This window comes from Cyprinodon tularosa, unplaced genomic scaffold, assembly GCF_016077235.1.
Source record: "Cyprinodon tularosa strain WSP-4 unplaced genomic scaffold, ASM1607723v1 ctg1442, whole genome shotgun sequence".
In the NCBI taxonomy this organism is placed as follows: Eukaryota; Metazoa; Chordata; class Actinopteri; order Cyprinodontiformes; family Cyprinodontidae; genus Cyprinodon; species Cyprinodon tularosa.
This window is the reverse complement of record NW_024038268.1, coordinates 1-27,837: the sequence shown is the minus strand read 5'-3', so window position 1 is coordinate 27,837 and position 27,837 is coordinate 1. Positions and strand designations below refer to the sequence as shown.

Sequence of the window (27,837 nt, the reverse complement as noted above, 5' to 3'; positions counted from 1 at the left end):
TATTTGTTCTAGTAAAGAATGCTCAAAGAAACACAGATTTATTTTTTATCTTTAGCTTTGAGGTGATGATTGGTTCTGACCTTTTGAAATATTCTAATCCTTTGGATATTACCTTCTTCCTCAATCCTCAGCAGTGTGATGAGCCTAAGTTCTAGTCTGGTCTATCGGTTGAACTGAATCTTATCTTTTCTGCGCACAGGAAGTGGTGGGAATTACCATGCAACGAGTGAGTCAGGTTTTTGTTTGTATTTCAGTGATCTCAGAAAATCTGGTTCCTAAAGGTGTGAGAAGGTTTCAGATCCGGCAGGTGATGTGGTCTGGTGAAAACCCAGGGGTATGATGACCCTACAGATGATCTTTTAATCCAGATCAGAACCCTGAGGGGGAAGTGAAGGCTAATCAGCCTAATGAGCCAAAGTCGCGATTAAGAGCAGAGGGTAATTAGAACCTGACCTGGACAGGACGCATCAAACTGCCTGGATCAGATTATCAATAATAATCAGCAGAAGGACATTTCAGCCAGGAATTTACTGACCTTTAGCCTCAGCTTTATTAATGGGCCAGAGAACCATCTAGAATCACACTTAGTTAGTCACCATGTCAAACCAGGTTACTATGAGGTTCCTACGCAACCACTGGTCTGGGCTGGTGTCTATGAGCGCTGGCTGGAGGGACGAGGAAGGAGGTCAAATCCAAAAAGCCGCCCTGGTTCCGCCTGGTCCCTCCAGGGTGATGTAGACCTTAGTAACCCCAGTCAACAACAAAAAAAAAAAACAAAACAAAACAAAATAACAAAAAGATAGGAATATATATAAATATATATATATATATATACAGAAGCTATATAGAACAGTAGGACTGTGCGTTAATGGTAACACAGAAATCCTGAATGGGGGGAGAAGAAAACATGTCAGTGTCACGGGCGGCTCTTGGCCTTGTAGATAAGGTCGATAGCAGATGGGAAAAAAAAAAAACTGTTTTGTGACGGGAGTTCTCGGACGGTTCTGGTCCTGATGGACAGCAGATCCTGCCAGAGGGTAGTGGCTGAAATAATCTGTGACCGGGGTGCGATGGGGATCAGCCACATCTTCCCTGCACGCCTCAGTCCTGGAGGCGGTGCGCTCCTGGAGAGATGGGAGGTTGCAGCCAATCACCTTCTCTGTGACGGATGACCGCTGCAGTCTGCTCTTGTCCTTGGCGGTGGCTCCAGACGTACCAGATGGTGATGGAGGAGGGTGTGAGGAGGACTCAATGGATGGAGGAGTAGAACTGCACCATCATTGTCTGGGCAGGTTGAATTTCTTCAGCTGCCGCAGGGAAATGTACATCCTCTGCTGGGCTTTCTCTTGGTGAGGGAGTCGATGTTCAGCTCCCACTTTAGGTCCTGGGAGATGATAGTTCCCAGGAAGCGGAAAGACTCCACGTTGTCAATGGTGGAGTCACGAGGGGGATGGGGGTGGTAGCTGAGGCTGCGCTCTTTCTAAAGTCCACAACATCTCCCACTGTTTTTAGAGCGTTGAGCCTCCAGGTTGTTCTCCCTGCCACCAGGTCACAGGTTGGTCAGCCTCCCCACCTGTAGGCGGACTCGTCACCATCTGAGATAGACGATGATGTTGATGATGGTAATGGTGATGGATGATGATGGTAGGTGATGATGATTCATAATGGTAATGATGTGGTGGAAGTAATGGTAATAATGGTGGTGATGGATGATGATGATGATGATGATGATAATGGTGATAATGATGATGGTAGATGGTTATGATGGTTGTTGATGGTGATGTGGTGTAGTGATGATGATGATGATAATGGTGATAATGATGATGGTATGGTTATGATGGTTGTGTGATGGTTGATGATGGTGGTGATGATGATCATAATGGTAATGATGTGGTGGAAAGTGATGGTAATAATGATGGTTGATGATGATGATGATAGTTAATGGTGATAATGAATGATGGTGATGATGATGATGATATGGTGATAATGTGTGGTAATGGTTATGATGGTGTGAGGTTATGTTGGGTGTTGAGTGTAGAGATAGGTTGATGATGGTAGTGATGGTGTTGATGGTGGTGTGATGATCATAAATGGTAATGTTGTGGTGGAAGTAATGGTAATAATGATGAGTGATGATGATGATGATGATAATGTGATAATGATGATGGTAATGGTTATGATGGTTGTGATGGTGATGATGGTGGTGATGATGATGGATGGATAATGGTGATAATGATGGATGGTAATGGTTATGATGGTTGTGATGGTGATGATGGTAGTTGACTGGTGATGATGGTGGTGATGATGATCATAATGGTAATGATGTGGTGGAAGTAAGTGGTAATAATGATGGTGATCATGAGGATGATGTAATGGTGAATAATGATGATGGTAATGGTTTATGATGGTTGTGATAGGTGGATGATGGTGGTGGTGATGCTGATGATAATGGTGGATGGTATATGGTTATAATGGTGGTGATGGTGATGATGATGATGATGGTATGATCATAATGGTAGCGTAGATGGTGATGATGATGATAATGGTGATAATGTGATGTAATGGGTTATGTTGGTTTGTGGATGGTGATGATGTGATGATGATTGATGATGATTAAAATGGTGATAATGATGATGTAATGGTTTATGATGGTTGTGATGGGTGATGGTGGTGATGATGATGATGATGATAATGGGTGATAATGATGATGGTAATTGTAATATTGGAGATGATGGTGATGATGATGATGATGGTAATGATCATAATGGTAATGATGTGGTGGAGAGTAAATGGTAATAATGATGGTGATGTTGATTGCTGATGATTAATGGTGATAATGATGCTGGTAATGGTAATAATGGTGGTGATGGTGATGATGATGATGATGATAATGGTGATAAAATATGAGGTAATGGTTATGATGGTTGTGATGGTTATGATGGTTGTGGATTGGTAATAATGATAAACTGACGGTTGACGATGGTGACCGTGTTGAGCGGATGGGTCTCTATCAGAAATGAGGGTTAATAACAGTGATGAGCGTCTGGCACTAATGGCCGTTTTAGGCCGAACAGGGTAAATAGCCCGGCTGGTTAACTAATGACGCGACCGATCGATGCCGGGCTCCAGGGGGGCTGCTGGAAAAATGCTGCTGTAACCAATGGCAACTGGAGCCAGCTGTAAATCAGTCGCCCCCGTGTGAGATCCATCACCTCACCAGTCAGTGTCTTCCATTTGCTCCCTTATTCAGAGGGTCCTGATTCAGCAGTGTGACGTGTTGGGCGTGCTGCAGAGAGGCCGCAGTTTGGACTGCTGGAGGAGGAGGAGCTAAACTGGTTCTTGATCCGATGTTCCTTCAGACCTGGATAGTAGACAGCAGTAGGACTGTAACCCATGTTTGAGTCAACGCTGGTAGAACCCAACATTTTCCCTGATGGTCTAGGATCCGATGATGAGGCCCCACGTCGTCAGGTTTGATGTAATTTGGGTCAGAGATGGCACACCATGAACCTTCCTTCGTATCAGGTTAAGGTTACCCCTTCTCACCTGGTCTAGAACCTTCCAGTACCCAGAACCGTCCATCAGGGTAAAAGACTTTTCAGAAAACATCTTCCACCATGGACCGGACCATCATACCATCTCCAGCAGGGATGATTACCGGTGCTGTACCCGACCCGACCGGTATTGCCTTACAGAACGTTTCTTGGTTCTCTGCCATAGTTGTCTGGAGGAATCTTTGACACATTGGAGCTTTCCAACATTTCTGGGCGTCAGGAACTCCGGCTTCAGTCCAGAACAATCCAACCAGAAGCGGCGCTGTTCACCGTCCTCTCTGGCTCCGGGTCCAAACGTCCAGCCCTGCTGCAGTGCGTCAACCCGGAAACATCCGGTATCTACTTAACCTGCCGGTTCCCGCACTTCACCGGGTACCGCCTTCAACTGCCGGTTCCTGCTTCACCTGGTTACCGCCTTCACCTGCCGGTTCCCGCCATTCCACCTGCCGGTTCCGCCTTCACTGCCGGTTCCCGCCCGCTTCACCTGCCTGGTTCCTGCCTTCACCTGGTACGACTTCAGCTGCCTGGTTCCGCAATTCACCTGCCGGGTCCCGGCCTTCACCTGCCGGGTTCCTGCCTTCACTGGTTACCGCCTTAACCTGCCGGTTCACGCATCACCTGGCGGTTCCCGCATTCACTGCTGGTTCCGCCTTCACCTGCGGTTCCCGCCTTCACCTGCCGGTTCCCGACTTCACCTGCCGGTTCCACCGCCTTCACCTGGTTACCGCTTCACCTGCGGTTTCCCGCCTTCACTGCCGGTTCCGCCTTCACCTGCCGGTTTCCCGCCTTCACCTGGTTCCCGCCTTCACCTGCCGGGTATATGCCTCACCTGCCGGTTCCCGACCTTCACCTGCCGGTATCCTTGCCTTACACCGCTCAATAAGCAGCCATTATTGTTCATGTTTGCTTTGCTTTGTTGAATAAAGGTTTGTTTGGACCCGTGGTAACATCAAGGTGTTTTTCTTTAATCAGGTAAATGGAAAGAAGAGAAAACATTCAGCTCTAATATATTAAATATCTGTGATCGGGCAGCTCAGATTTTATTTAGTCCAGATTGAATAATCCACCAATCATTATTCTGACTAGCTTATAGCATTATTAGAGTCGCTGATGTTTTTGTTGTGATAATTCCACAGAAAGTCCTGCATGATCATCGCTGCTCGTCTCTACCTGTGCGAACGCTGGGTCCATGCCTTCAGAATGCTCACAGAACCACGGACAGTTCCACACACTATGATTAGGATCCAGATCACAGCGGACCTATCGAACAGGTGGAAAGCTGTGGGATCAGGTGGAAACGAGGTGGGAAAGCTGTGGGACAGGTGGAATGTGTGGACAGGTGGAAGCTGTGGGACAGGTGGAAAGCTTGTGGGTCAGGTTTGGGAACGGGTGGAAAGCTGTGGGAAGGTGGAAAAGCTGTGGGCAGGTGAACGGGTGGAAAGTGTGGGACAGGTGGAGGAAAGCTGTGGGACGGGTGTGGAAAGCTGTGGGAACAGGTGAAAGCTGTGGGAAGGTGGCAGCTGTGGGGACAGGTTGGAAAGCTGTGGGACAGGGGGAACGGTGGAAAGCTGTGCGACAGGTGAAAGCTGTGGGACAGGTGGAAAGCTGTGGGACAGGTGGATAGCTGTGGGACAGGTGGAAAGCTGTGAGACAGGTGGGACAGGTGGAAAGCTGTGGGACAGGTGGAACGGGTGGAAAGTTGTGGGACAGGTGGAAAGCTGTGGGACAGGTGGAAAGCTGTGGGACAGGTGGAAAGCTGTGGGACAGGTGGAAAGCTGTGGGACAGGTGGAACGGGTGGAAAGCTGTGGGACAGGTGGAAAGCTGTGGGACAGGTGGAACGGGTGGAAAGCTGTGGGACAGGTGGAAAGCTGTGGGACGGGTGGAAAGCTGTGGGACAGGTGGAAAGCTGTGGGACAGGTGGAAAGCTGTGGGACAGGTGGAAAGCTGTGGGACAGGTGGAAAGCTGTGGGACAGGTGGAAAGCTGTGGGACAGGTGGAAAGCTGTGGGACAGGTGGAACGGGTGGAAAGCTGTGGGACAGGTGGAACGGGTGGAAAGCTGTGGGACAGGTGGAACGGGTGGAAAGCTGTGGGACAGGTGGAACGGGTGGAAAGCTGTGGGACAGGTGGAACGGGTGGAAAGCTGTGGGACAGGTGGAACGGGTGGAAAGCTGTGGGACAGGTGGGACAGGTGGAAAGCTGTGAGACAGGTGGAACGGGTGGAAAGCTGTGAGACAGGTGGGACATGTGGAAAGCTGTGGGACAGGTGGAACGGGTGGAAAGCTGTGGGACAGGTGGGACAGGTGGAAAGCTGTGGGACAGGTGGAACGGGTGGAAAGCTGTGGGACAGGTGGGACAGGTGGAAAGCTGTGAGACAGGTGGGACAGGTGGAAAGCTGTGGGACAGGTGGAAAGCTGTGGGACAGGTGGGACAGGTGGAAAGCTGTGGGACGGGTGGAACGGGTGGAAAGCTGTGGGACAGGTGGAACGGGTGGAAAGCTGTGGGACAGGTGGAAAGCTGTGGGACAGGTGGAAAGCTGTGGGACAGGTGGGACAGGTGGAAAGCTGTGGGACGGGTGGAACGGGTGGAAAGCTGTGGGACAGGTGGGACAGGTGGAAAGCTGTGGGACAGGTGGAACGGGTGGAAAGCTGTGGGACAGGTGGAACGGGTGGAAAGCTGTGGGACAGGTGGGACAGGTGGAAAGCTGTGAGACAGGTGGAACGGGTGGAAAGCTGTGGGACAGGTGGAAAGCTGTGGGACAGGTGGGACAGGTGGAAAGCTGTGGGACGGGTGGAACGGGTGGAAAGCTGTGGGACAGGTGGAAAGCTGTGGGACAGGTGGAACAGGTGGAAAGCTGTGGGACAGGTGGAAAGCTGTGGGACAGGTGGGACAGGTGGAAAGCTGTGGGACAGGTGGAACGGGTGGAAAGCTGTGAGACAGGTGGAACGGGTGGAAAGCTGTGGGACAGGTGGGACAGGTGGAAAGCTGTGGGACAGGTGGAAAGCTGTGGGACAGGTGGAAAGCTGTGGGACAGGTGGGACAGGTGGAACGGGTGGAAAGCTGTGGGACAGGTGGGACAGGTGGAAAGCTGTGGGACAGGTGGAACGGGTGGAAAGTTGTGGGACAGGTGGGACAGGTGGAAAGCTGTGGGACAGGTGGAACGGGTGGAAAGCTGTGAGACAGGTGGAACGGGTGGAAAGCTGTGGGACAGGTGGGACAGGTGGAAAGCTGTGGGACAGGTGGAAAGCTGTGGGACAGGTGGAAAGCTGTGGGACAGGTGGGACAGGTGGAACGGGTGGAAAGCTGTGGGACAGGTGGGACAGGTGGAAAGCTGTGGGACAGGTGGAACGGGTGGAAAGTTGTGGGACAGGTGGGACAGGTGGAAAGCTGTGGGACAGGTGGAAAGCTGTGGGACAGGTGGGACAGGTGGAAAGCTGTGGGACAGGTGGAAAGCTGTGGGACAGGTGGAAAGCTGTGGGACAGGTGGGACAGGTGGAAAGCTGTGGGACAGGTGGAACGGGTGGAAAGCTGTGGGACAGGTGGGACAGGTGGAAAGCTGTGGGACAGGTGGAACGGGTGGAAAGCTGTGGGACAGGTGGGACAGGTGAAAGCTGTGGGACAGGTGGAAAGCTGTGGGACAGGTGGGACAGGTGGAAAGCTGTGGGACAGGTGGAAAGCTGTGGGACAGGTGGGACAGGTGGAAAGCTGTGGGACAGGTGGAAAGCTGTGGGACAGGTGGGACAGGTGGGACAGGTGGAACGGGTGGAAAGTTGTGGGACAGGTGGGACAGGTGGAAAGCTGTGGGACAGGTGGAACGGGTGGAAAGCTGTGGGACAGGTGGGACAGGTGGAAAGCTGTGGGACAGGTGGAAAGCTGTGGGACAGGTGGAAAGCTGTGGGACAGGTGGAACGGGTGGAAAGCTGTGGGACAGGTGGGACAGGTGGGACAGGTGGAAAGCTGTGGGACAGGTGGAAAGCTGTGAGACAGGTGAGACAGGTGGAAAGCTGTGGGACAGGTGGAAAGCTGTGAGACAGGTGGAAAGCTGTGGGACAGGTGGAAAGCTGTGGGACAGGTGGAACGGGTGGAAAGCTGTGGGACAGGTGGGACAGGTGGGACAGGTGGAAAGCTGTGGGACAGGTGGAAAGCTGTGAGACAGGTGAGACAGGTGGAAAGCTGTGGGACAGGTGGAAAGCTGTGGGACAGGTGGAAAGCTGTGAGACAGGTGAGACGGGTGGAAAGTTGTGGGACAGGTGGAAAGCTGTGAGACAGGTGAGACAGGTGGAAAGCTGTGGGACAGGTGGGACAGGTGGAAAGCTGTGGGACAGGTGGAAAGCTGTGAGACAGGTGGGACAGGTGGAAAGCTGTGGGACAGGTGGAACGGGTGGAAAGTTGTGGGACAGGTGGGACAGGTGGAACGCTGTGGGACAGGTGGAAAGCTGTGAGACAGGTGGAAAGCTGTGAGACAGGTGGGACAGGTGGAAAGCTGTGGGACAGGTGGAAAGCTGTGGGACAGGTGGGACAGGTGGAAAGCTGTGGGACAGGTGGAAAGCTGTGAGACAGGTGGGACAGGTGGAAAGCTGTGGGACAGGTGGAACGGGTGGAAAGTTGTGGGACAGGTGGGACAGGTGGAACGCTGTGGGACAGGTGGAAAGCTGTGAGACAGGTGGAAAGCTGTGAGACAGGTGGGACAGGTGGAAAGCTGTGGGACAGGTGGAAAGCTGTGGGACAGGTGGAAAGCTGTGGGACAGGTGGGACAGGTGGAAAGCTGTGGGACAGGTGGAAAGCTGTGGGACAGGTGGGACAGGTGGAAAGCTGTGGGACAGGTGGAACGGGTGGAAAGTTGTGGGACAGGTGGAAAGCTGTGGGACAGGTGGAAAGCTGTGGGACAGGTGAGACGGGTGGAAAGTTGTGGGACAGGTGGAAAGCTGTGAGACAGGTGGAAAGCTGTGGGACAGGTGGAAAGCTGTGAGACAGGTGGAAAGCTGTGGGACAGGTGGAAAGCTGTGGGACAGGTGGAAAGCTGTGGGACAGGTGGAAAGCTGTGGGAAAGGTGGAAAGCTGTGAGACAGGTGGAACGGGTGGAAAGTTGTGGGACAGGTGGAAAGCTGTGGGACAGGTGGAACGGGTGGAAAGCTGTGGGACAGGTGGGACAGGTGGGACAGGTGGAAAGCTGTGGGACAGGTGGGACAGGTGGAAAGCTGTGGGACAGGTGGAAAGCTGTGAGACAGGTGAGACGGGTGGAAAGTTGTGGGACAGGTGGAAAGCTGTGAGACAGGTGAGACAGGTGGAAAGCTGTGGGACAGGTGGAAAGCTGTGGGACAGGTGGGACAGGTGGAAAGCTGTGAGACAGGTGGGACAGGTGGAAAGCTGTGGGACAGGTGGAACGGGTGGAAAGTTGTGGGACAGGTGGGACAGGTGGAACGCTGTGGGACAGGTGGAAAGCTGTGAGACAGGTGGAAAGCTGTGAGACAGGTGGGACAGGTGGAAAGCTGTGAGACAGGTGGGACAGGTGGAAAGCTGTGAGACAGGTGGGACAGGTGGAAAGCTGTGGGACAGGTGGGACAGGTGGAAAGCTGTGGGACAGGTGGAAAGCTGTGAGACAGGTGAGACGGGTGGAAAGTTGTGGGACAGGTGGAAAGCTGTGAGACAGGTGAGACAGGTGGAAAGCTGTGGGACAGGTGGAAAGCTGTGGGACAGGTGGGACAGGTGGAAAGCTGTGAGACAGGTGGGACAGGTGGAAAGCTGTGGGACAGGTGGAACGGGTGGAAAGTTGTGGGACAGGTGGGACAGGTGGAACGCTGTGGGACAGGTGGAAAGCTGTGAGACAGGTGGAAAGCTGTGAGACAGGTGGGACAGGTGGAAAGCTGTGGGACAGGTGGAAAGCTGTGGGACAGGTGGAAAGCTGTGGGACAGGTGGGACAGGTGGAAAGTTGTGGGACAGGTGGAAAGCTGTGGGACAGGTGGAAAGCTGTGAGACAGGTGGGACAGGTGGAAAGCTGTGGGACAGGTGGAACGGGTGGAAAGTTGTGGGACAGGTGGAAAGCTGTGGGACAGGTGGAAAGCTGTGGGACAGGTGGAAAGCTGTGGGACAGGTGGAAAGCTGTGGGAAAGGTGGAAAGCTGTGAGACAGGTGGAACGGGTGGAAAGTTGTGGGACAGGTGGAAAGCTGTGGAACAGATGGAAAGCTGTGGGACAGGTGGAAAGCTGTGAGACAGGTGGAACGGGTGGAAAGCTGTGGGACAGGTGGAAAGCTGTGAGACAGGTGGAACGGGTGGAAAGCTGTGGGACAGGTGGAACGGGTGGAAAGCTGTGAGACAGGTGGAACGGGTGGAAAGTTGTGGGACAGGTGGAAAGCTGTGGGACAGGTGGAAAGCTGTGAGACAGGTGGAACGGGTGGAAAGCTGTGGGACAGGTGGAACGGGTGGAAAGCTGTGAGACAGGTGGAACGGGTGGAAAGCTGTGGAACAGATGGAAAGCTGTGGGACAGGTGGAAAGCTGTGAGACAGGTGGAACGGGTGGAAAGCTGTGGGACAGGTGGAAAGCTGTGGGAAAGGTGGAAAGCTGTGAGACAGGTGGAACGGGTGGAAAGTTGTGGGACAGGTGGAAAGCTGTGGGACAGGTGGAAAGCTGTGGGACAGGTGGAAAGCTGTGAGACAGGTGGAACGGGTGGAAAGCTGTGGGACAGGTGGAAAGCTGTTGGACAGGTGGAAAGCTGTGGGACAGGTGGAAAGCTGTGAGACAGGTGGAACGGGTGGAAAGCTGTGGGACAGGTGGAAAGCTGTGAGACAGGTGGAACGGGTGGAAAGCTGTGGGACAGGTGGAAAGCTGTGGGAAAGGTGGAAAGCTGTGGGACAGGTGGAACGGGTGGAAAGCTGTGAGACAGGTGGAACGGGTGGAAAGTTGTGGGACAGGTGGAAAGCTGTGGGACAGGTGGAAAGCTGTGAGACAGGTGGAACGGGTGGAAAGCTGTGGGACAGGTGGAACGGGTGGAAAGCTGTGAGACAGGTGGAACGGGTGGAAAGCTGTGGAACAGATGGAAAGCTGTGGGACAGGTGGAAAGCTGTGAGACAGGTGGAACGGGTGGAAAGCTGTGGGACAGGTGGAAAGCTGTGGGAAAGGTGGAAAGCTGTGAGACAGGTGGAACGGGTGGAAAGTTGTGGGACAGGTGGAAAGCTGTGGGACAGGTGGAAAGCTGTGGGACAGGTGGAAAGCTGTGAGACAGGTGGAACGGGTGGAAAGCTGTGGGACAGGTGGAAAGCTGTGGGACAGGTGGAAAGCTGTGGGACAGGTGGAAAGCTGTGAGACAGGTGGAACGGGTGGAAAGCTGTGGGACAGGTGGAAAGCTGTGAGACAGGTGGAACGGGTGGAAAGCTGTGGGACAGGTGGAAAGCTGTGGGAAAGGTGGAAAGCTGTGGGACAGGTGGAACGGGTGGAAAGCTGTGGGACAGGTGGAAAGCTGTGAGACAGGTGGAACGGGTGGAAAGCTGTGGGACAGGTGGAAAGCTGTGGGAAAGGTGGAAAGCTGTGAGACAGGTGGAACGGGTGGAAAGTTGTGGGACAGGTGGAAAGCTGTGGGACAGGTGGAAAGCTGTGGGACAGGTGGAAAGCTGTGAGACAGGTGGAACGGGTGGAAAGCTGTGGGACAGGTGGAAAGCTGTGAGACAGGTGGAACGGGTGGAAAGCTGTGGGACAGGTGGAAAGCTGTGGGAAAGGTGGAAAGCTGTGGGACAGGTGGAAAGCTGTGAGACAGGTGGAACGGGTGGAAAGCTGTGGGACAGGTGGAAAGCTGTGGGAAAGGTGGAAAGCTGTGGGAAAGGTGGAAAGCTGTGAGACAGGTGGAAAGCTGTGAGACAGGTGGAACGGGTGGAAAGCTGTGGGACAGGTGGAAAGCTGTGGGAAAGGTGGAAAGCTGTGAGACAGGTGGAACGGGTGGAAAGTTGTGGGACAGGTGGAAAGCTGTGGAACAGATGGAAAGCTGTGAGACAGGTGGAACGGGTGGAAAGCTGTGGGACAGGTGGAAAGCTGTGAGACAGGTGGAACGGGTGGAAAGCTGTGGGACAGGTGGAAAGCTGTGGGACAGGTGGAAAGATGTGGGACAGGTGGAAAGCTGTGGGACAGGTGGAAAGCTGTGGGACAGGTGGAAAGCTGTGAGACAGGTGGAAAGTTGTGGGACAGGTGGAAAGCTGTGGGACAGGTGGAAAGCTGTTTCAGGTATTGATCATGGACTCCCGGTCCGTACTGCTGCTCTGGAGCGCATAGCTTTGGACATTGCGGTCCTCTGGGTCTCTCTAGTTCTGGTTCTGATGTGAATCTGAACAGAACCTTCTGCTTCCAAAACTGAGTGATCCTGAGTGTCAGCCGTAAATAAATCCCATCAGGTCTCTAAATGACTTTAATGAATCTATGAAAGCAAAGACTTTAACCACAGAGACTGAATGTGATCTAGAGCTATAGACTCAGATCTGCATGTCAACAGATCTGCCTAGACGGATTCCAGCAAGTTAAAAGCTGAGGAAAATGACCCGTCACTCATTCAATGATGTCATTCTCAGTTCAGAAATGTGTATTTTAGTCGATCTGTAATCGTTTAATCATGAATCAGCGATCGAGCTCATGGTCTGAAATGAAATGATCTGGTTCACTGAGACCTGGCTCCAGAAAGCAGCCCACTGCAGACTGGACATTCCGTTCTATCAATGCACTCATATTTTAACATCACTACCAACACGCGTCAACTCAGGTCACTTCATAGATCCAGATCACTCAGATCATCCGGTCATTTTCTATCTGAGGAAAACCAGCCGGACATCAATCCCACCCCCACTTAGAATTCCAGTTTCACTTCCTGGACTCCTCGGACGCCGAGCGGATCTGGCTTTGGCTTCTGTGTCCTGCAGCACAAAGAGCTTCTGCTCTGCATCCAACCCTAACCCAGAATCTGGGCCTGGACCCAACAGCAGCCTGCGCTCTGAATCCAAATGGGTTCTGAGGTCAGACCAGTTAACCCTGAGATGAAGACTGAGCCCAGGAGAATCCAGCTGGATTTAAAGCAGAACCAGGTCTGCCCTAGAGGTGAACGGAGGCAGCAGACTCCAGAACCTTTCTGCAGATTCTGCTCGTCCAATTTTGGAAACGCTTCTGATCCAGGATCATTAAACCGGTTCAAACCAGGATCCCAGGACAGAACGACTGAAAGGAGGACAGGAGAACCGGGAGACACGGTTTGGGTCCAAAACTAGATGGAGCTGCATGAGGGACATGTCCCCAGGGACACGTCTTCACATCCTCCTCCCCAGGAAGCTTTTAGCCTCCTTAGGGTCCCGGTTTGCTGGGTCTCTAACTTCCTCTGTTCTCTGGTTCTGGTGAAGCTGAACCACAGGAAGCCCCTAACCGCCACCAGGGCAGAGCTTGCTCACGTTTGGCAGCAGGTTTGGCAGCAGTGCAAACCTCGCTCAGTGAACAAGTTCTGAAAGGTTCTGCAGCTCATCAGAACCCATCTGGATTCTCCAGAACCGAGTCATAAAGTCCCGGTTCCGATCCATTTTTACACCAAGCTAACGGTTCTGGAGTCAGCCTCGAACCTCCACATCACCATGACAACAGCCCTCAGCTACTCCTACCTGGAGCTGGAGGTCCACCTGCCGCGCAGACCTTCCTGGTTCCGAACTGCAGCTTCAATCCGAAACTGATCCAGAAACCCGAACTGGTTCCGAACTTCTTCTCAAACTTGCTCTGAGCAGAGAGGAGTTTCTCCCGCGTGGTTCCGCTCCGGCGGTCCTCAGACTGACAGCGCGCGCTGAGCGCCTGCCGACCGCAGAGCGCGCGCACGCTTCAAACACACGGAACTCTGCCGCAGGGGGCGCGCGCGCGCAGCCCGAGTCCGGCTGGGAGGAAGATGTCTGCAGATTGGACCGGTTCGGAGCGTCCGGAACCACAGCTATGGATTCCCGGGATAGAACCGAGCAGCAGCGGCTCCAACCCGCGCGGCAGCTGTTTCCGGTTCTGTCCTCAAACGGTCCTCTCTGCCGAACCTGAACAGAACCAGGAGCTCCAACCAGACTACCTGGCAAACCCAGATGACTTCCAGAACCGGAACCAGGCTAAAATCTGTTCAGGTTCATGAAAGCAGAACTTCTGATGAGCAGAACCGGAACAGAACTGAGGTCCAATAATCGTCTAACGATGGTTCTGGAAGTCAGAGAATCTACAACAGTTTGGCTCCAGAACCACCGACCCAATTCATAACACCTCCTCCACCGTGCAGGGAGCAGCTGTTTGGGTCTGTCTAGATGCGGTTCTGGTCCAACATCTAGTCGGTTCCAGAACCTCATTCCGCTTCGCCAAGTTCTGCTGCCATCTGGTTCCTAGAGAGGTTCTGGTCCGGTCCACTGGACCCGGAGCCAGGCAGGAATGTTCCACCTAGACGGTACCACTGAGACTCGGTCCAAATCAGGAGCAGAAACAGTTTAAATTCATAGATCTTTATTTCTACCAAGTTTGAACAGAACCGCAGGTCCGATTCAGCAGTAGTGACATCACAGCAGCAGCAGAACCGACACCAACGCCACCTCAGCTACCAGGTTCTCTAAAGGCATCGGACCGGACCGGCGCCGGGTCCCGTCCGGACCGGACCGGCGCCGGGTCCAATATTTACTGAAAATGTACAAAAGTTACAGGAAATAATTTACAGGTTTGCAGGCTGTTCTTCATCATCATCATCATCATCTGAGTTCCTCTGGTTCCGGTCTTCGATCAGAACCTTCCAGGTTTTCCAGCTTTCAGAAACAGAACCAGGAAACGGGCCATAATGCATGGGGGGGTGGTCCGTTGGCCGGTTCTGATGGACCCTCAGAACAGGACCGTGGTTCTGGGTCAGACTGCAGGTTCTGCGGAGGCCGACCCGCTTCCTGCCGTGATGAAAATAGAAACGCATCGTTTCCTCCTTCCAGAACCACAGCCGGGTTCTGTTGAGCTGGACCTCCTCCGGCGCCGGGCCCAAACACCGTGGTTTCCTCAGTGGTTTTGGGTTGGAGCGAGCGGCGCTGGCCGGGCTTCCCGTAAAGTGATGCATGCTGGGTAGGAGCTAAAGATGGAGGAGGAAGCCTGTAATTTGGGCTGGGCGCCGTCCGTCCAGCTATTTATTCTTCCAGTGTTTGTTCCCATGGAGACGTGTTCAGGCCGGGTTCTGGAGAACCCTCTCAGTGGCGGATCAGAACCAAAGCCTGACAGTGAAGGTTTCTGTAGAACCGAGCCGACCGGCGCCGGTCCGATCAGACCGTGTTCCTGTTCCAGCGCTTAGACCGGCCCGCCCTGCGTTTAGACGCAGCCGTACTCGTACCACACGGTCTGCGGGTCGCTGTTGGGGTCCGGAGAGGACGGCGTGCTCTTGGACCCGCTCTGGACTCGGTCGCCATCTTTGCTGGAGTCTGGTTCTCCAGGCCGCTCGCCCCCCTGGACCTCCACTTCCTGTGACGCTTCATGGGGCTGCGTGGCCCTGACCGGCGTCACCATGGCGACCTCTCCACGGTGGCCATTCCTGCAGACGGCCGCACGCCCCCTGTCCCGCTCACGCTCCGCCCACCTCTCCGTCTGCAGGTTCAGGGACGCCGAATGCTGGACAGTGGGACTCAGGAAGTCCGGAGGTCCAAAGCGGGCAGAGAGGGGCCGCTGTCGCTGGGCGCCGCCGCCGCCTCCTTGGCGACGGACCACTCCGTCTGCGTCGTAGCTGTCGGGTCCCTGGGAGCACAGCAGGTCAGCGGAGGCCAGGCTGAAGGCTCTGCTCAGCGATTGGCCGCTTCGCTGGGGGAGAGTTTGGTTCGAGGCCGGCGATTGGCCGACCGGCTGTCGAGGGGACGGCTTCACGCTCTGACCGGGCCTCTGATTGGATGAGTGGATGGTAGGGGGGACGTAGCTGGTGGGAGTCCCATGGTCCCTGGATGAGGGGGCGGGGCTTCTGGTGAAGTAATCTGTGATGAGGTCATCTGTGCTTCCTGCTGACAGCTGATGAAGAGGCGCATTCATTGGTTAATTAGCTCCTTAATAACATTAATATTAAACTGGGGGGGGTCTCACCAGCGGGGGGGACAGCAGGTTGCTCTCCTGAAGGAACTCCTCCAGCGTCACCATCTCACTTCCTGGGGAACCTGGGCGTGGCTTAACCCTGGCTCCGCCGCCTCGTTGCGGTTGGGCCCTGTGAGGGGTGTGGTCATACGGGAGGGTGGAGCTACGGGACAGGCTCTGCTTTGATTGGCCGATCACCATGACGTCATCGCTGGAGAGGCTGGCCGAGCGCAGCTGCAGGTCTGATGAATCTGGAAGGAGCAAAAACAGTCGGTTCTGATTCTAGTTCTGTTTGGGTCACAGGTTCTGGTGGTTCTGGTGGTTCTAGTTCTGCTGAGTCTGGTTCTGGTTCTGGTCTCACCTCTACATCCAACAGGGGAGCTGGAGCTGGAAGTATTGTGGCTGAAGTCCCCAGAACCGGGTCGTCCTCCAAAAACCGGGTCGTCATCCAACAGAAGCGCAGGTTCTGGATCTAAGCGGCCCGCTGACCCACCTCTGGGTCTCTGGCTCCCAGCCGGACCGGTTCTGGAGCTGCGGGTCGGGCTCGCAGAGGAGGACTGAAGGTTTGGAGTGGAGGTCAGGCGGTTCCGGAGGTTTGGACCTGGAAGCAGAACCAACAGGAGTCATTTAGAACCTTCATGACTTCAGGTCCAACAGCTGCAGCCAGAAGGTTCTGATCTGAACACAGCCTGTAAATCTGGACCCGTTCAGAACCAGCAGGTTCAGCCTGGTTCTGATCCTGGTTCTGAACCCGACTAGATAGGCTGGATGTGGACCAGCTGGTTCTGGTTCTGACGGACAGTTCTACCTACACTGTCCAAACCCGACTCCACATTACACCCGGTTCTGATCAGGTCCGGTTTCACTGGTTCCGGTCCAAACACTGGAATGGTTCTGGTCTCTGCAGCTTCTGCCTGCATGGATCTATGTTCTGGAAGCTCATCCCAGCTGGAAGAGAGAAAACGCTCCAGAACCAGAACCAGATACTGGGCCGGGTCCTCCAGAACCAGATACTGGGCCGGGTCCTCCAGAACCAGAACCAGATACTGGGCCGGGTCCTCCAGAACCAGATACTGGGCCGGGTCCTCCAGAACCAGAACCAGATACTGGGCCGGGTCCTCCAGAACCAGAACCAGATACAGGTTTTAGCAGGAAGCTGCAGCAGCAGAAGCTCAGTGAGGCAAACTATTGACTGACGGCTGCAGGAAGAGGCGGGGCTTATGCAAGAAGTGGGCGGAGCCATGTCGCTGAGAGGCGGAGCGTAGGCAGGCGTACTTACTGTGAGCCGTGTCCTGGAGGAGGGGGGGGGGGGGGGGGGGGTTTGATGGAGGTAACAATGGGGGGGGGGGGTGATGATGATGATGAAGCAATGATTAGTAAACTTGACGACTATTGATGACATCAGGTGTGATGTCAGAGGACGACCAGAACCGCAGTCTTCTAGTGAGGGAGAGGGAGGGGCGGGACGATGAAGAGGAGGAGGGGGAGGGGGGGAGGAGCCTGTCCTGACTTTTACTGCGGAGGAAACGGGAACGTTTGGGAGGAGCTGAGAGGAAGAACATGAGAGGTTAGACCCGACAGAACCGGACAGAACCCAACAGAACCCACCAGAGCCCGACAGAACCCAACAGAACCCAGAGCCCAGCCAGGACTGATGATCAGAAAGTTCCCAACAGAACCTGGTTTAACCACCGGTCAGAACCTTCTCCATCCATCTTGGATCGGGTTCTACAGAATCCTGGCTGAGATTCTGTTGATTCTGGAGACCAGGACATTTGGGTCCGGTTCTCTCTAGGAAACATCGGTATGGTCCAGACATCAGCAGAACCTGTAAGACCTGATCCTGGTTCTGGTCCACCCTGTAGAACCTGCTGATCATCAGTCCAGGACCTTCGCCGCCTCACTGGTTTGGACCAGATCACGCATCAGAACCACGGTGCCCTCCTGAGGATCTACCCTGAAGTGCATCTTTAGGAGGTGAAGAACTCAGAACCTTTTCATGAGGAACTGTAGAACCAACAGGTCCAGAACCTGCTGAGACCCGGATGGACGATATGGCTCAGGGTGCTTCTGCTGTCTAATCTAAGCTCCGCCCCCTCCCACAGGTGACTGGCTTTGATCAGACCAGCTGAACGTTGAGCTTACCTCGGCTGACAGGGGTCAGGACTGGACTCTGGTTGCCATGGTTACTGTGCGTATTGCTTCCTGTGCGAAGAGGAGCAGGGGGCGGGGTCTCTGGGGGCAGCAGGGGGGGCGTGGCGGGCAGGGGGATGTCTGGAGCGCTCCTGGCCCGGTCCCGGTCCGGTTGCTCCTTCCTGGGTCTGATGAGTTTGACCAGAGCTTTGGCTCCGGACCACTGGCTCCTCCTGGAAGATGGAGACCAGGATGAGGATGGAACGATGGGGGGTGGGGGGTGGGTGGGTGGGGGGGGGGGGGGCGGGGGGGGGAGAAGGAGGAGGGGGGGTTACTTTTTGGGTGTGGGGTCGTAGAACTTGTATTGGTCCATGATCTTCTCCTCCAGCTTCTCCTTCTGCCGGCGGAGGACGTTCAGCTTGTCTCTGAGGAGGAACAGAAGCAGGGGTCAGAGGTCAGAGGTCAGGGGTCAGATGAGTTGCAGGGCCTTACATGTAGGTCTTCTGCTCCTGGTGGAACAGCTCCTTGCTCTCCATGCTGCGCTCCAGCAGCGTCTGGTTCTGCTGACTCAGCAGGTTGATCTGGCTCAGCAGGTGGTGGTTCTCCTCCTCCAGGTTCCCCTTCAGGCGACTCAGCAGCTGCTCAAACACAACCGGTTCAGACCGCTCCCAGTTCACCCCCCCTCTCCTCCCACCGCTCCCAGTTCACCCCCTCCCTTCTCCCACCGCTCCCAGTTTACCTCGCAGTGGTTGTCCAGTTTGGTCATGGTGATGTCCAGGTTCTGGTGCTGCTCCATCAGCGAGTCGTACCTGGCCATCCATTGACCCGCTTCCTGCTGGGCGGAGCTTAACGAACTCTTCAGCTCGTTAAGGCGCTGCTGGAGCCCCTGGTTCTGCTGCGCCTGGTTCTGGGTCAGTCTAAGCAGATAAGGTCAGGAAGTTAGACGGAGAACCGACCCGGATGGAGCCCAGGTTGGTTCTGATCTAGAAAGCTGGTTCCTGTTCAGTCCCTGATGGACTTCCTCTACCTCACAGCACCTTACGGTCAGAGATTTATGAGGACGGCCTACCAAAGCCAGACTGAGGTTCTACTGGTTAGGATGGCCTTATAAAGTCAGACTGAGGTTCTACTGGTTAGAACGGCGTACCAAAGTCAGACTGAGGTTCTACTGGTTAGGACGGCCTTATAAAGTCAGACTGAGGTTCTACTGGTTAGGATGGCCTTATAAAGTCAGACTGAGGTTCTACTGGTTAGGATGGCCTTATAAAGCCAGACTGAGGTTCTACTGGTTAGGATGGCCTTATAAAGTCAGACTGAGGTTCTACTGGTTAGGACGGCGTACCAAAGTCAGACTGAGGTTCTACTGGTTAGGACGGCCTTATAAAGTCAGACTGAGGTTCTACTGGTTAGGATGGCCTTATAAAGTCAGACTGAGGTTCTAATGGTTAGGATGGCCTTATAAAGTCAGACTGAGGTTCTACTGGTTAGGACGGCGTACCAAAGTCAGACTGAGGTTCTACTGGTTAGGACGGCCTTATAAAGCCAGACTGAGGTTCTACTGGTTAGGACGGCCTTATAAAGTCAGACTGAGGTTCTACTGGTTAGGATGGCCTTATAAAGTCAGACTGAGGTTCTACTGGTTAGGATGGCCTTATAAAGCCAGACTGAGGTTCTACTGGTTAGGATGGCCTTATAAAGTCAGACTGAGGTTCTACTGGTTAGGACGGCGTACCAAAGTCAGACTGAGGTTCTACTGGTTAGGACGGCCTTATAAAGTCAGACTGAGGTTCTACTGGTTAGGACGGCCTTATAAAGTCAGACTGAGGTTCTACTGGTTAGAACGGCCTTATAAAGTCAGACTGAGGTTCTACTGGTTAGAACGGCGTACCAAAGTCAGACTGAGGTTTTACTGGTTAGGACGGCCTTATAAAGTCAGACTGAGGTTCTACTGGTTAGGACGGCCTACCAAAGTCAGACTGAGGTTCTAATGCTTAGGATGGCCTTATAAAGTCAGACTGAGGTTCTACTGGTTAGAACGGCGTACCAAAGTCAGACTGAGGTTCTACTGGTTAGAACGGCCTTATAAAGTCAGACTGAGGTTCTACTGGTTAGAACGGCCTTATAAAGTCAGACTGAGGTTCTACTGGTTAGAACGGCGTACCAAAGTCAGACTGAGGTTTTACTGGTTAGGACGGCCTTATAAAGTCAGACTGAGGTTCTACTGGTTAGGACGGCCTTATAAAGTCAGACTGACGTTCTACTGGTTAGAACGGCGTACCAAAGTCAGACTGAGGTTCTACTTGTTAGGACGGTTTTCCAAAGTCAGACTGAGGTTCTACTGGTTAGAACGGCGTACCAAAGTCAGACTGAGGTTCTACTGGTTAGGATGGCCTTATAAAGTCAGACTGAGGTTCTACTGGTTAGGACGGCGTACCAAAGTCAGACTGAGGTTCTACTGGTTAGGACGGCCTTATAAAGTCAGACTGAGGTTCTACTGGTTAGGATGGCCTTATAAAGTCAGACTGAGGTTCTACTGGTTAGGACGGCGTACCAAAGTCAGACTGAGGTTCTACTGGTTAGGACGGCCTTATAAAGTCAGACTGAGGTTCTACTGGTTAGGACGGCGTACCAAAGTCAGACTGAGGTTCTACTGGTTAGGACGGCCTTATAAAGTCAGACTGAGGTTCTACTGGTTAGGACGGCCTTATAAAGTCAGACTGAGGTTCTACTGGTTAGAACGGCCTTATAAAGTCAGACTGAGGTTCTACTGGTTAGAACGGCGTACCAAAGTCAGACTGAGGTTTTACTGGTTAGGACGGCCTTATAAAGTCAGACTGAGGTTCTACTGGTTAGGACGGCCTACCAAAGTCAGACTGAGGTTCTAATGCTTAGGATGGCCTTATAAAGTCAGACTGAGGTTCTACTGGTTAGAACGGCGTACCAAAGTCAGACTGAGGTTCTACTGGTTAGAACGGCCTTATAAAGTCAGACTGAGGTTCTACTGGTTAGAACGGCCTTATAAAGTCAGACTGAGGTTCTACTGGTTAGAACGGCGTACCAAAGTCAGACTGAGGTTTTACTGGTTAGGACGGCCTTATAAAGTCAGACTGACGTTCTACTGGTTAGAACGGCGTACCAAAGTCAGACTGAGGTTCTACTTGTTAGGACGGTTTTCCAAAGTCAGACTGAGGTTCTACTGGTTAGGAAGGCCTAATAAAGTCAGACTGAGGTTCTACTGGTTAGAACGGCGTACCAAAGTCAGACTGAGGTTCTTCTGTTTAGGACGGCCTTATAAAGTCAGACTGAGGTTCTACTGGTTAGGACGGCCTTATAAAGTCAGACTGAGTTTCTACTGGTTAGGACGGCCTAATAAAGTCAGACTGAGGTTCTAATGGTAAGGACGGCCAACCACAGTCAGACTGAGGTTCTACTGGTTAGGACGGCCTACCAAAGTCAGACTGAGGTTCTACTGGTTAGGACGGCCTAATAAAGTCAGACTGAGGTTCTAATGGTAAGGACGGCCTATCACAGTCAGACTGAGGTTCTAATGGTTAGGACGGCCTTATAAAGTCAGACTGAGGTTCTACTGGTTAGGACGGCCTACCAAAGTCAGACTGAGGTTCTACTGGTTAGGACGGCGTACCAAAATCAGACTGAGGTTCTACTGGTTAGGACGGCGTACCAAAGTCAGACTGAGGTTCTGATGGTTAGGACGGCCTACCAAAGTCAGACTGAGGTTCTACTGGTTAGGACGGCGTACCAAAGTCAGACGGAGGTTCTAATGGTTAGGACAGCCTACCAAAGTCAGACTGAGGTTCTACTGGTTAGGACGGCCTACCAAAGTCAGACTGAGGTTCTAATGGTTAGGACGGCCTACCAAAGTCAGACTGAGGTTCTACTGGTTAGAACGGCGTACCAAAGTCAGACTGAGGTTTTACTGGTTAGGACGGCCTTATAAAGTCAGACTGACGTTCTACTGGTTAGAACGGCGTACCAAAGTCAGACTGAGGTTCTACTTGTTAGGACGGTTTTCCAAAGTCAGACTGAGGTTCTACTGGTTAGGAAGGCCTAATAAAGTCAGACTGAGGTTCTACTGGTTAGAACGGCGTACCAAAGTCAGACTGAGGTTCTTCTGTTTAGGACGGCCTTATAAAGTCAGACTGAGGTTCTACTGGTTAGGACGGCCTTATAAAGTCAGACTGAGTTTCTACTGGTTAGGACGGCCTAATAAAGTCAGACTGAGGTTCTAATGGTAAGGACGGCCAACCACAGTCAGACTGAGGTTCTACTGGTTAGGACGGCCTACCAAAGTCAGACTGAGGTTCTACTGGTTAGGACGGCCTAATAAAGTCAGACTGAGGTTCTAATGGTAAGGACGGCCTATCACAGTCAGACTGAGGTTCTAATGGTTAGGACGGCCTTATAAAGTCAGACTGAGGTTCTACTGGTTAGGACGGCCTACCAAAGTCAGACTGAGGTTCTACTGGTTAGGACGGCGTACCAAAATCAGACTGAGGTTCTACTGGTTAGGACGGCGTACCAAAGTCAGACTGAGGTTCTGATGGTTAGGACGGCCTACCAAAGTCAGACTGAGGTTCTACTGGTTAGGACGGCGTACCAAAGTCAGACGGAGGTTCTAATGGTTAGGACAGCCTACCAAAGTCAGACTGAGGTTCTACTGGTTAGGACGGCCTACCAAAGTCAGACTGAGGTTCTAATGGTTAGGACGGCCTACCAAAGTCAGACTGAGGTTCTACTGGTTAGGACGGCCTACCAAAGTCAGACTGAGGTTCTAATGGTTAGGACGGCCTACCAAAGTCAGACTGAGGTTCTAATGGTTAGGACGGCCTACCACAGTCAGACTGAGGTTCTAATGGTTAGGACGGCCTACCACAGTCAGACTGAGGTTCTAATGGTTAGGACGGCCTACCAAAGTCAGACTGAGGTTCTAATGGTTAGGACGGCCTACCAAAGTCAGACTGAGGTTCTAATGGTTAGGACGGCCTACCAAAGTCAGACTGAGGTTCTAATGGTTAGGACGGCCTACCAAAGTCAGACTGAGGTTCTACTGGTTAGGAAGGCCTTATAAAGTCAGACTGAGGTTCTAATGGTTAGGACGGCCAACCACAGTCAGACTGAGGTTCTACTGGTTAGGACGGCCTTATAAAGTCAGACTGAGTTTCTACTGGTTAGGACGGCCTAATAAAGTCAGACTGAGGTTCTTCTGGTTAGGACGGCCAACCACAGTCAGACTGAGGTTCTTCTGTTTAGGACGGCCTTATAAAGTCAGACTGAGGTTCTACTGTTTAGGACGGCCTTATAAAGTCAGACTGAGGTTCTACTGGTTAGGACGGCCTACCACAGTCAGACTGAGGTTCTACTGGTTAGGACGGCCTACCAAAGTCAGACTGAGGTTCTACTGGTTAGGACGGCCTAATAAAGTCAGACTGAGGTTCTAATGGTAAGGACGGCGTACCAAAGTCAGACTGAGGTTCTAATGGTTAGGACGGCCTAATAAAGTCAGACTGAGGTTCTAATGGTTAGGACGGCGTACCAAAGTCAGACTGAGGTTCTACTGGTTAGGACGGCGTACCAAAGTCAGACTGAGGTTCTAATGGTTAGGACGGCCTAATAAAGTCAGACTGAGGTTCTACTGGTTAGGACGGCGTACCAAAGTCAGACTGAGGTTCTAATGGTTAGGACGGCCTACCAAAGTCAGACTGAGGTTCTAATGGTTAGGACGGTCTACCAAAGTCAGACTGAGGTTCTAATGGTTAGGACGGCCTACCAAGGTCAGACTGAGGTTCTAATGGTTAGGACGGCCTACCAAAGTCAGACTGAGGTTCTACTGGTTAGGACGGCCTACAAAGTCAGACTGAGGTTCTAATGGTTAGGATGGCGTACCAAAGTCAGACTGAGGTTCTACTGGTTAGGACGGCCTACCAAAGTCAGACTGAGGTTCTACTGGTTAGGACGGCCTACCAAAGTCAGACTGAGGTTCTACTGGTTAGGACGGCCTACCAAAGTCAGACTGAGGTTCTAATGGTTAGGACGGCCTACCAAAGTCAGACTGAGGTTCTACTGGTTAGGACGGCCTACCAAAGTCAGACTGAGGTTCTAATGGTTAGGACGGCCTACCAAAGTCAGACTGAGGTTCTAATGGTTAGGACGGCCTACCAAAGTCAGACTGAGGTTCTAATGGTTAGGACGGCCTACCAAAGTCAGACTGAGGTTCTAATGGTTAGGACGGCCTACCAAAGTCAGACTGAGGTTCTAATGGTTAGGACGGCCTACCAAAGTCAGACTGAGGTTCTAATGGTTAGGACGGCCTACCAAAGTCAGACTGAGGTTCTAATGGTTAGGACGGCCTACCACAGTCAGACTGAGGTTCTCAGATTTTCACCTGCAGTTCTACTGAGTTCTGACCAAGATAAGGAAAAAGTTCTGGTTCTGGTCCAATTCTACTGTAAGCAGAATCAGGGCATTTTACTCCTGCTAAAACATAGAAGCGCCCCCTAGTGGACCAGACAGTGAGGCCCGGTAGCTTCTCCTTGGTTCTGATTCTGCCCAGTGAAGATGTCCATGAACTGCCTCATTGGACACATTTAGAGTCCAGATGGTTCTGGAGGTCCAGTGTCCTGAACAGGAACCAGGAGCGTCTCGGGTGTGTTGGACACGGACGTCCAGGACTGGAGTCTGACAGCAACAGAGGCTAGATGTTCTTACCGATCCACTTCGGACTTCAGCTGCAGGTTCTCCTGCTGTAGAAGCCGGTTCTTCTGGACCTCCTGCTGCAGCTCCTCCTGCTCCTCCTGACCTTCCTTCTGCTGCTCTTCCCACTTCTCCTTCAGCTGCAGCAGAGCGCAGTACCTGCAGCGACACCACAACCGTTAACCACAGGCAGCTGGTGCCCTTCTGGACCTGCTCTGGAATTCTGAAATTCTGACGGGTTGATGCAGAACCTGACAGTAAAATGACCGATACGATGCTGGGGTCCACATTCCCAGTTCACTTAAACACCAGCAGTTCTGGGTTCTGCTCCTCAGGCGCCAGAGAGGAACCTTCTTTGTCCGTCTGTCTGCTGATTCCAATCAAGTAAAAAAATAATCCACTGGACTTTAGGCCTGGCTGACCAGGCGAGACGTTTTTGTGATAGCGGGAAGGAATCAACTCTATCGCCGCATTGAAGGATTATGGAAGATGAAATATGAGTTCCCCCCCCACCCCCCACTGTTTAAGGTTGTTTTTTCTTTCTCAACATAGATGGCTTCCTTCCTCTCACACCACCTGTCTTCTTTGTCCAAAATGCGAACATTCTGGTCCTCCAAAGAATGTCCTTTGTCCATCAGCTGTAGATGTAGCGCAGAGTCTTGTCCAGAGGAGGGCGCTCTTCTGTGTTGGGCCGTGCGTCTGTGGAGAGGTTGTTTGGTTTCTCCAATAAGATCAAAGCATTCCTCCCTGCACTGAACTGCAGACACTCTGCTCAGATTAGGTCTGCAGGTTCGGTCTTTGTTTTTGTGTTTAATAGAGTTGATCCTTCCCGCTATCATCGCAGCTCCAACCCCTTTACAGGAGAACAGAAGACCTCACCTGTTCAGCCAGGCCAACTATTCCCTCTAACGACCCCCCTTCCAGAGACATAGACAGGTATGGGGCATTGCAGGCTAACAAAGAAGCCAAACGACCCCCATTCCAAAGGGGGGGACCCGCTGGAACAAAATCAAGGCTTTGTTGGGCTGCTGTATAAAACCTGGAACTTAACGCTATTTCTGCCATTTTTAATTTGAAAAAGCTTCCTGGATGGAAGAGAAAGTCCAGTGGATTGATTTTAACTTTTTTTGAATGACTCTGACCTGAATGACTGAGAACCTTCAGCAGTTTGTCTGTCTGTCTGCTGAAGAACGTAGAGTAGGGTGACCAGACGGCCTCTTTTTCCCTCACATGTCCTACTTTTCATACCTGAAAAAATGTCCGGGGGGGAATTTCAAAATGGTCCTGGATTTTAGTCGACTACAGTGCAGCACGTAGTGGAAACACAGCGGGTCCTGGAACCGACCGTCAGCTCCGGGGCAGGAACCCCGGCGGAGGGGGGCAGGAACCCCGGCGGAGGGGGGCAGGAACCCCGGCGGAGGGGGGGCAGGGAGCCAGCGGAGGGGGGGCAGGGACCCCGGTGGAGGGGGGGCAGGAACCTCGGCAGAGGGGGGGCAGGAACCTCGGCAGAGGGGGGGCAGGAACCCCGGCGGAGGGGGGGCAGGAACCTCGGCAGAGGGGGGGCAGGAACCCTGGCGGAGGGGGGGCAGGAACCCCGGTGGAGGTAACAGAGGTTGGCTGCAGCTATCTGTGCTCAGAGCGTTTTGAGTCCCTGTTTTTTTCTCTCTCCCGCTGCTCCCATGTCCCGCCTCTCGGTGTGACATCATCAGATCTGTTGCTTTGAGACATCTGATTGGCGGTCGCATTTTACAGCAGCACTCGGTGAATATTAACCAGCAGCTACTTCCTGCTTATATAAAAGTTAGGAGACGGTTTGGTTAAAATAATTAAAGATGCCACCAAAAAATCTGCTAATCAGACATACGGAGATTTTTCAACTAAAAACGGCAACAGATTAAAGTTTATACAAGTTAGTATTATAATGCAAGAAACTTGAGAAAATATAGTTTGTTCTTTATTAGTTAAAAAAATCTTGGCTTGTCAGAGGGCCAGGACTCCCAGTAAAGGTTAAAATGTTTCTTATTGAACAGACAGAATCAGACTGCAGAGCTTCTACACATCTAGAAATGTTGTTTCTAGCATCATTATATTAGTAAAGAGGTTCATAAATCTTTTTAAACAGAGAGAAGTAGGGAGAGCTGCAGATTTAAAGGTGAAACAGATTTACTGGGATATGCAACACGTCCAAGTTTAGCAGAAAGTTTAAAAGAAAAAAAAATGCAATATTTAAAATGCAGCATATCCAGATTTTTCTGGATGGAATTGAAATTGTTCTTCTAGGGATGCATGATTTATCGATTTTGGCATCGGAATCGGCTGTTGTTAATTATTTATTTCATGCACTGATGTTTTTGGGCCCTATATATGTAAGGCACTAAAAGGCATCTCTCTAACGTTAAATATAAATGTAACGTTAAATCAGTGTTTCTGCTGTTTTCTCAACAACAGGAAACAATCAATAAATAAATGTTGGAGCTGATTTTAGGAAAACTAGCCTAATGAAAGTGTAACTGTACGGCCCACCCGAGTGTCCCCACAAACTTTTATCACAAAGTTGCGCCCTTGCAGTGAAGGTAGTCTGCACCATCTGGAGCTGTGTGCGCCTCCACCTGACAGGGAAGGAGAACCACTTACTTGCCGTGCAGTGTCCGGTGCTCGCTCTCTAGCGCCCTCTGCTTGCCTTTCAGCGCGGCGTGCTGGCTGATGAGCGTCTCGTACTCCTGAGCCTGCCTCTCGTGCACGCTCAGCAGGCGCTCGTGGTCACTGAGCACGCTCTCACGGGCACGCCATGCCTCGTCACGCTGCCGCTGCCAGGACTCCGCCTCTGCCTCTAGGGCAGTGACCTGGCCTTGCAGCACGGCATTCTGGGCCATGAGGGAGGCGCTCTGCGAGGAGACGGTGGAGTTCTCCACCTGCGGCGGACAGAGGAAGGTCAGATGGTTCTGATGAAGAGGAGGCCCTCAGAGAGGAGGAGACGGAGGAGCACCTGCAGCTTGGCCGTCTCTGTGTGCAGAGCAGAGTTCTGCTCCTGCAGGGTGGAGGCGTGTCGTTGCAGCGCCGCCATCTGGCTGTTGAGGGAAGAGTTCTGGTTCTCCATCTGTTTGAGCTGCTCCTTCAGTAAACTGCTCTCCGTCTGCAGAGAGGCGTTCTGCAGCAAACAGCAGCTTAGAGGCTTCGAAGCAGGCAGAGCGGCTGATGGAGGGAGGCTCAGGGTTCTACTTACGCTCTTCTCCACGGCGATGAGATGATCCTTCTGGCGCAGGAGTTCAGCTGTGGCCTTGAGTTCGCTGCCTGGTCCCTGCTGCTGAGGGTCACAAACAGACACAGCTTCAGCCACACGGAGCTACGGCGGTTAGAGGGACAAAGGATCTGGATGGAAG

General features: G+C 52.6%; 1 protein-coding gene across 1 annotated transcript in view; it reads right to left on the bottom strand.

Annotated features, from left to right (window-relative positions):
• LOC119779244 overlaps positions 1–27,784 on the bottom strand; it is a gene marked incomplete at its 5' end in the record, with an annotated part of 43,248 nt that extends 15,464 nt beyond the window's left edge. The window contains 20 exon segments of the mRNA XM_038278829.1: positions 1,032–1,269; positions 1,377–1,480; positions 3,694–3,861; positions 3,967–4,078; positions 4,725–4,833; positions 4,892–5,140; positions 13,174–13,357; positions 13,533–13,584; positions 14,242–14,636; positions 14,876–15,553; positions 15,626–15,864; positions 15,975–16,214; positions 17,759–17,979; positions 18,082–18,171; positions 18,239–18,384; positions 18,486–18,663; positions 24,473–24,616; positions 27,092–27,369; positions 27,444–27,605; positions 27,681–27,784. Coding sequence (XP_038134757.1) covers positions 1,032–1,269; positions 1,377–1,480; positions 3,694–3,861; positions 3,967–4,078; positions 4,725–4,833; positions 4,892–5,140; positions 13,174–13,357; positions 13,533–13,584; positions 14,242–14,636; positions 14,876–15,553; positions 15,626–15,864; positions 15,975–16,214; positions 17,759–17,979; positions 18,082–18,171; positions 18,239–18,384; positions 18,486–18,663; positions 24,473–24,616; positions 27,092–27,369; positions 27,444–27,605; positions 27,681–27,784 — 4,091 coding nt within the window.
• Positions 27,785–27,837: the final 53 nt, after the last annotated feature.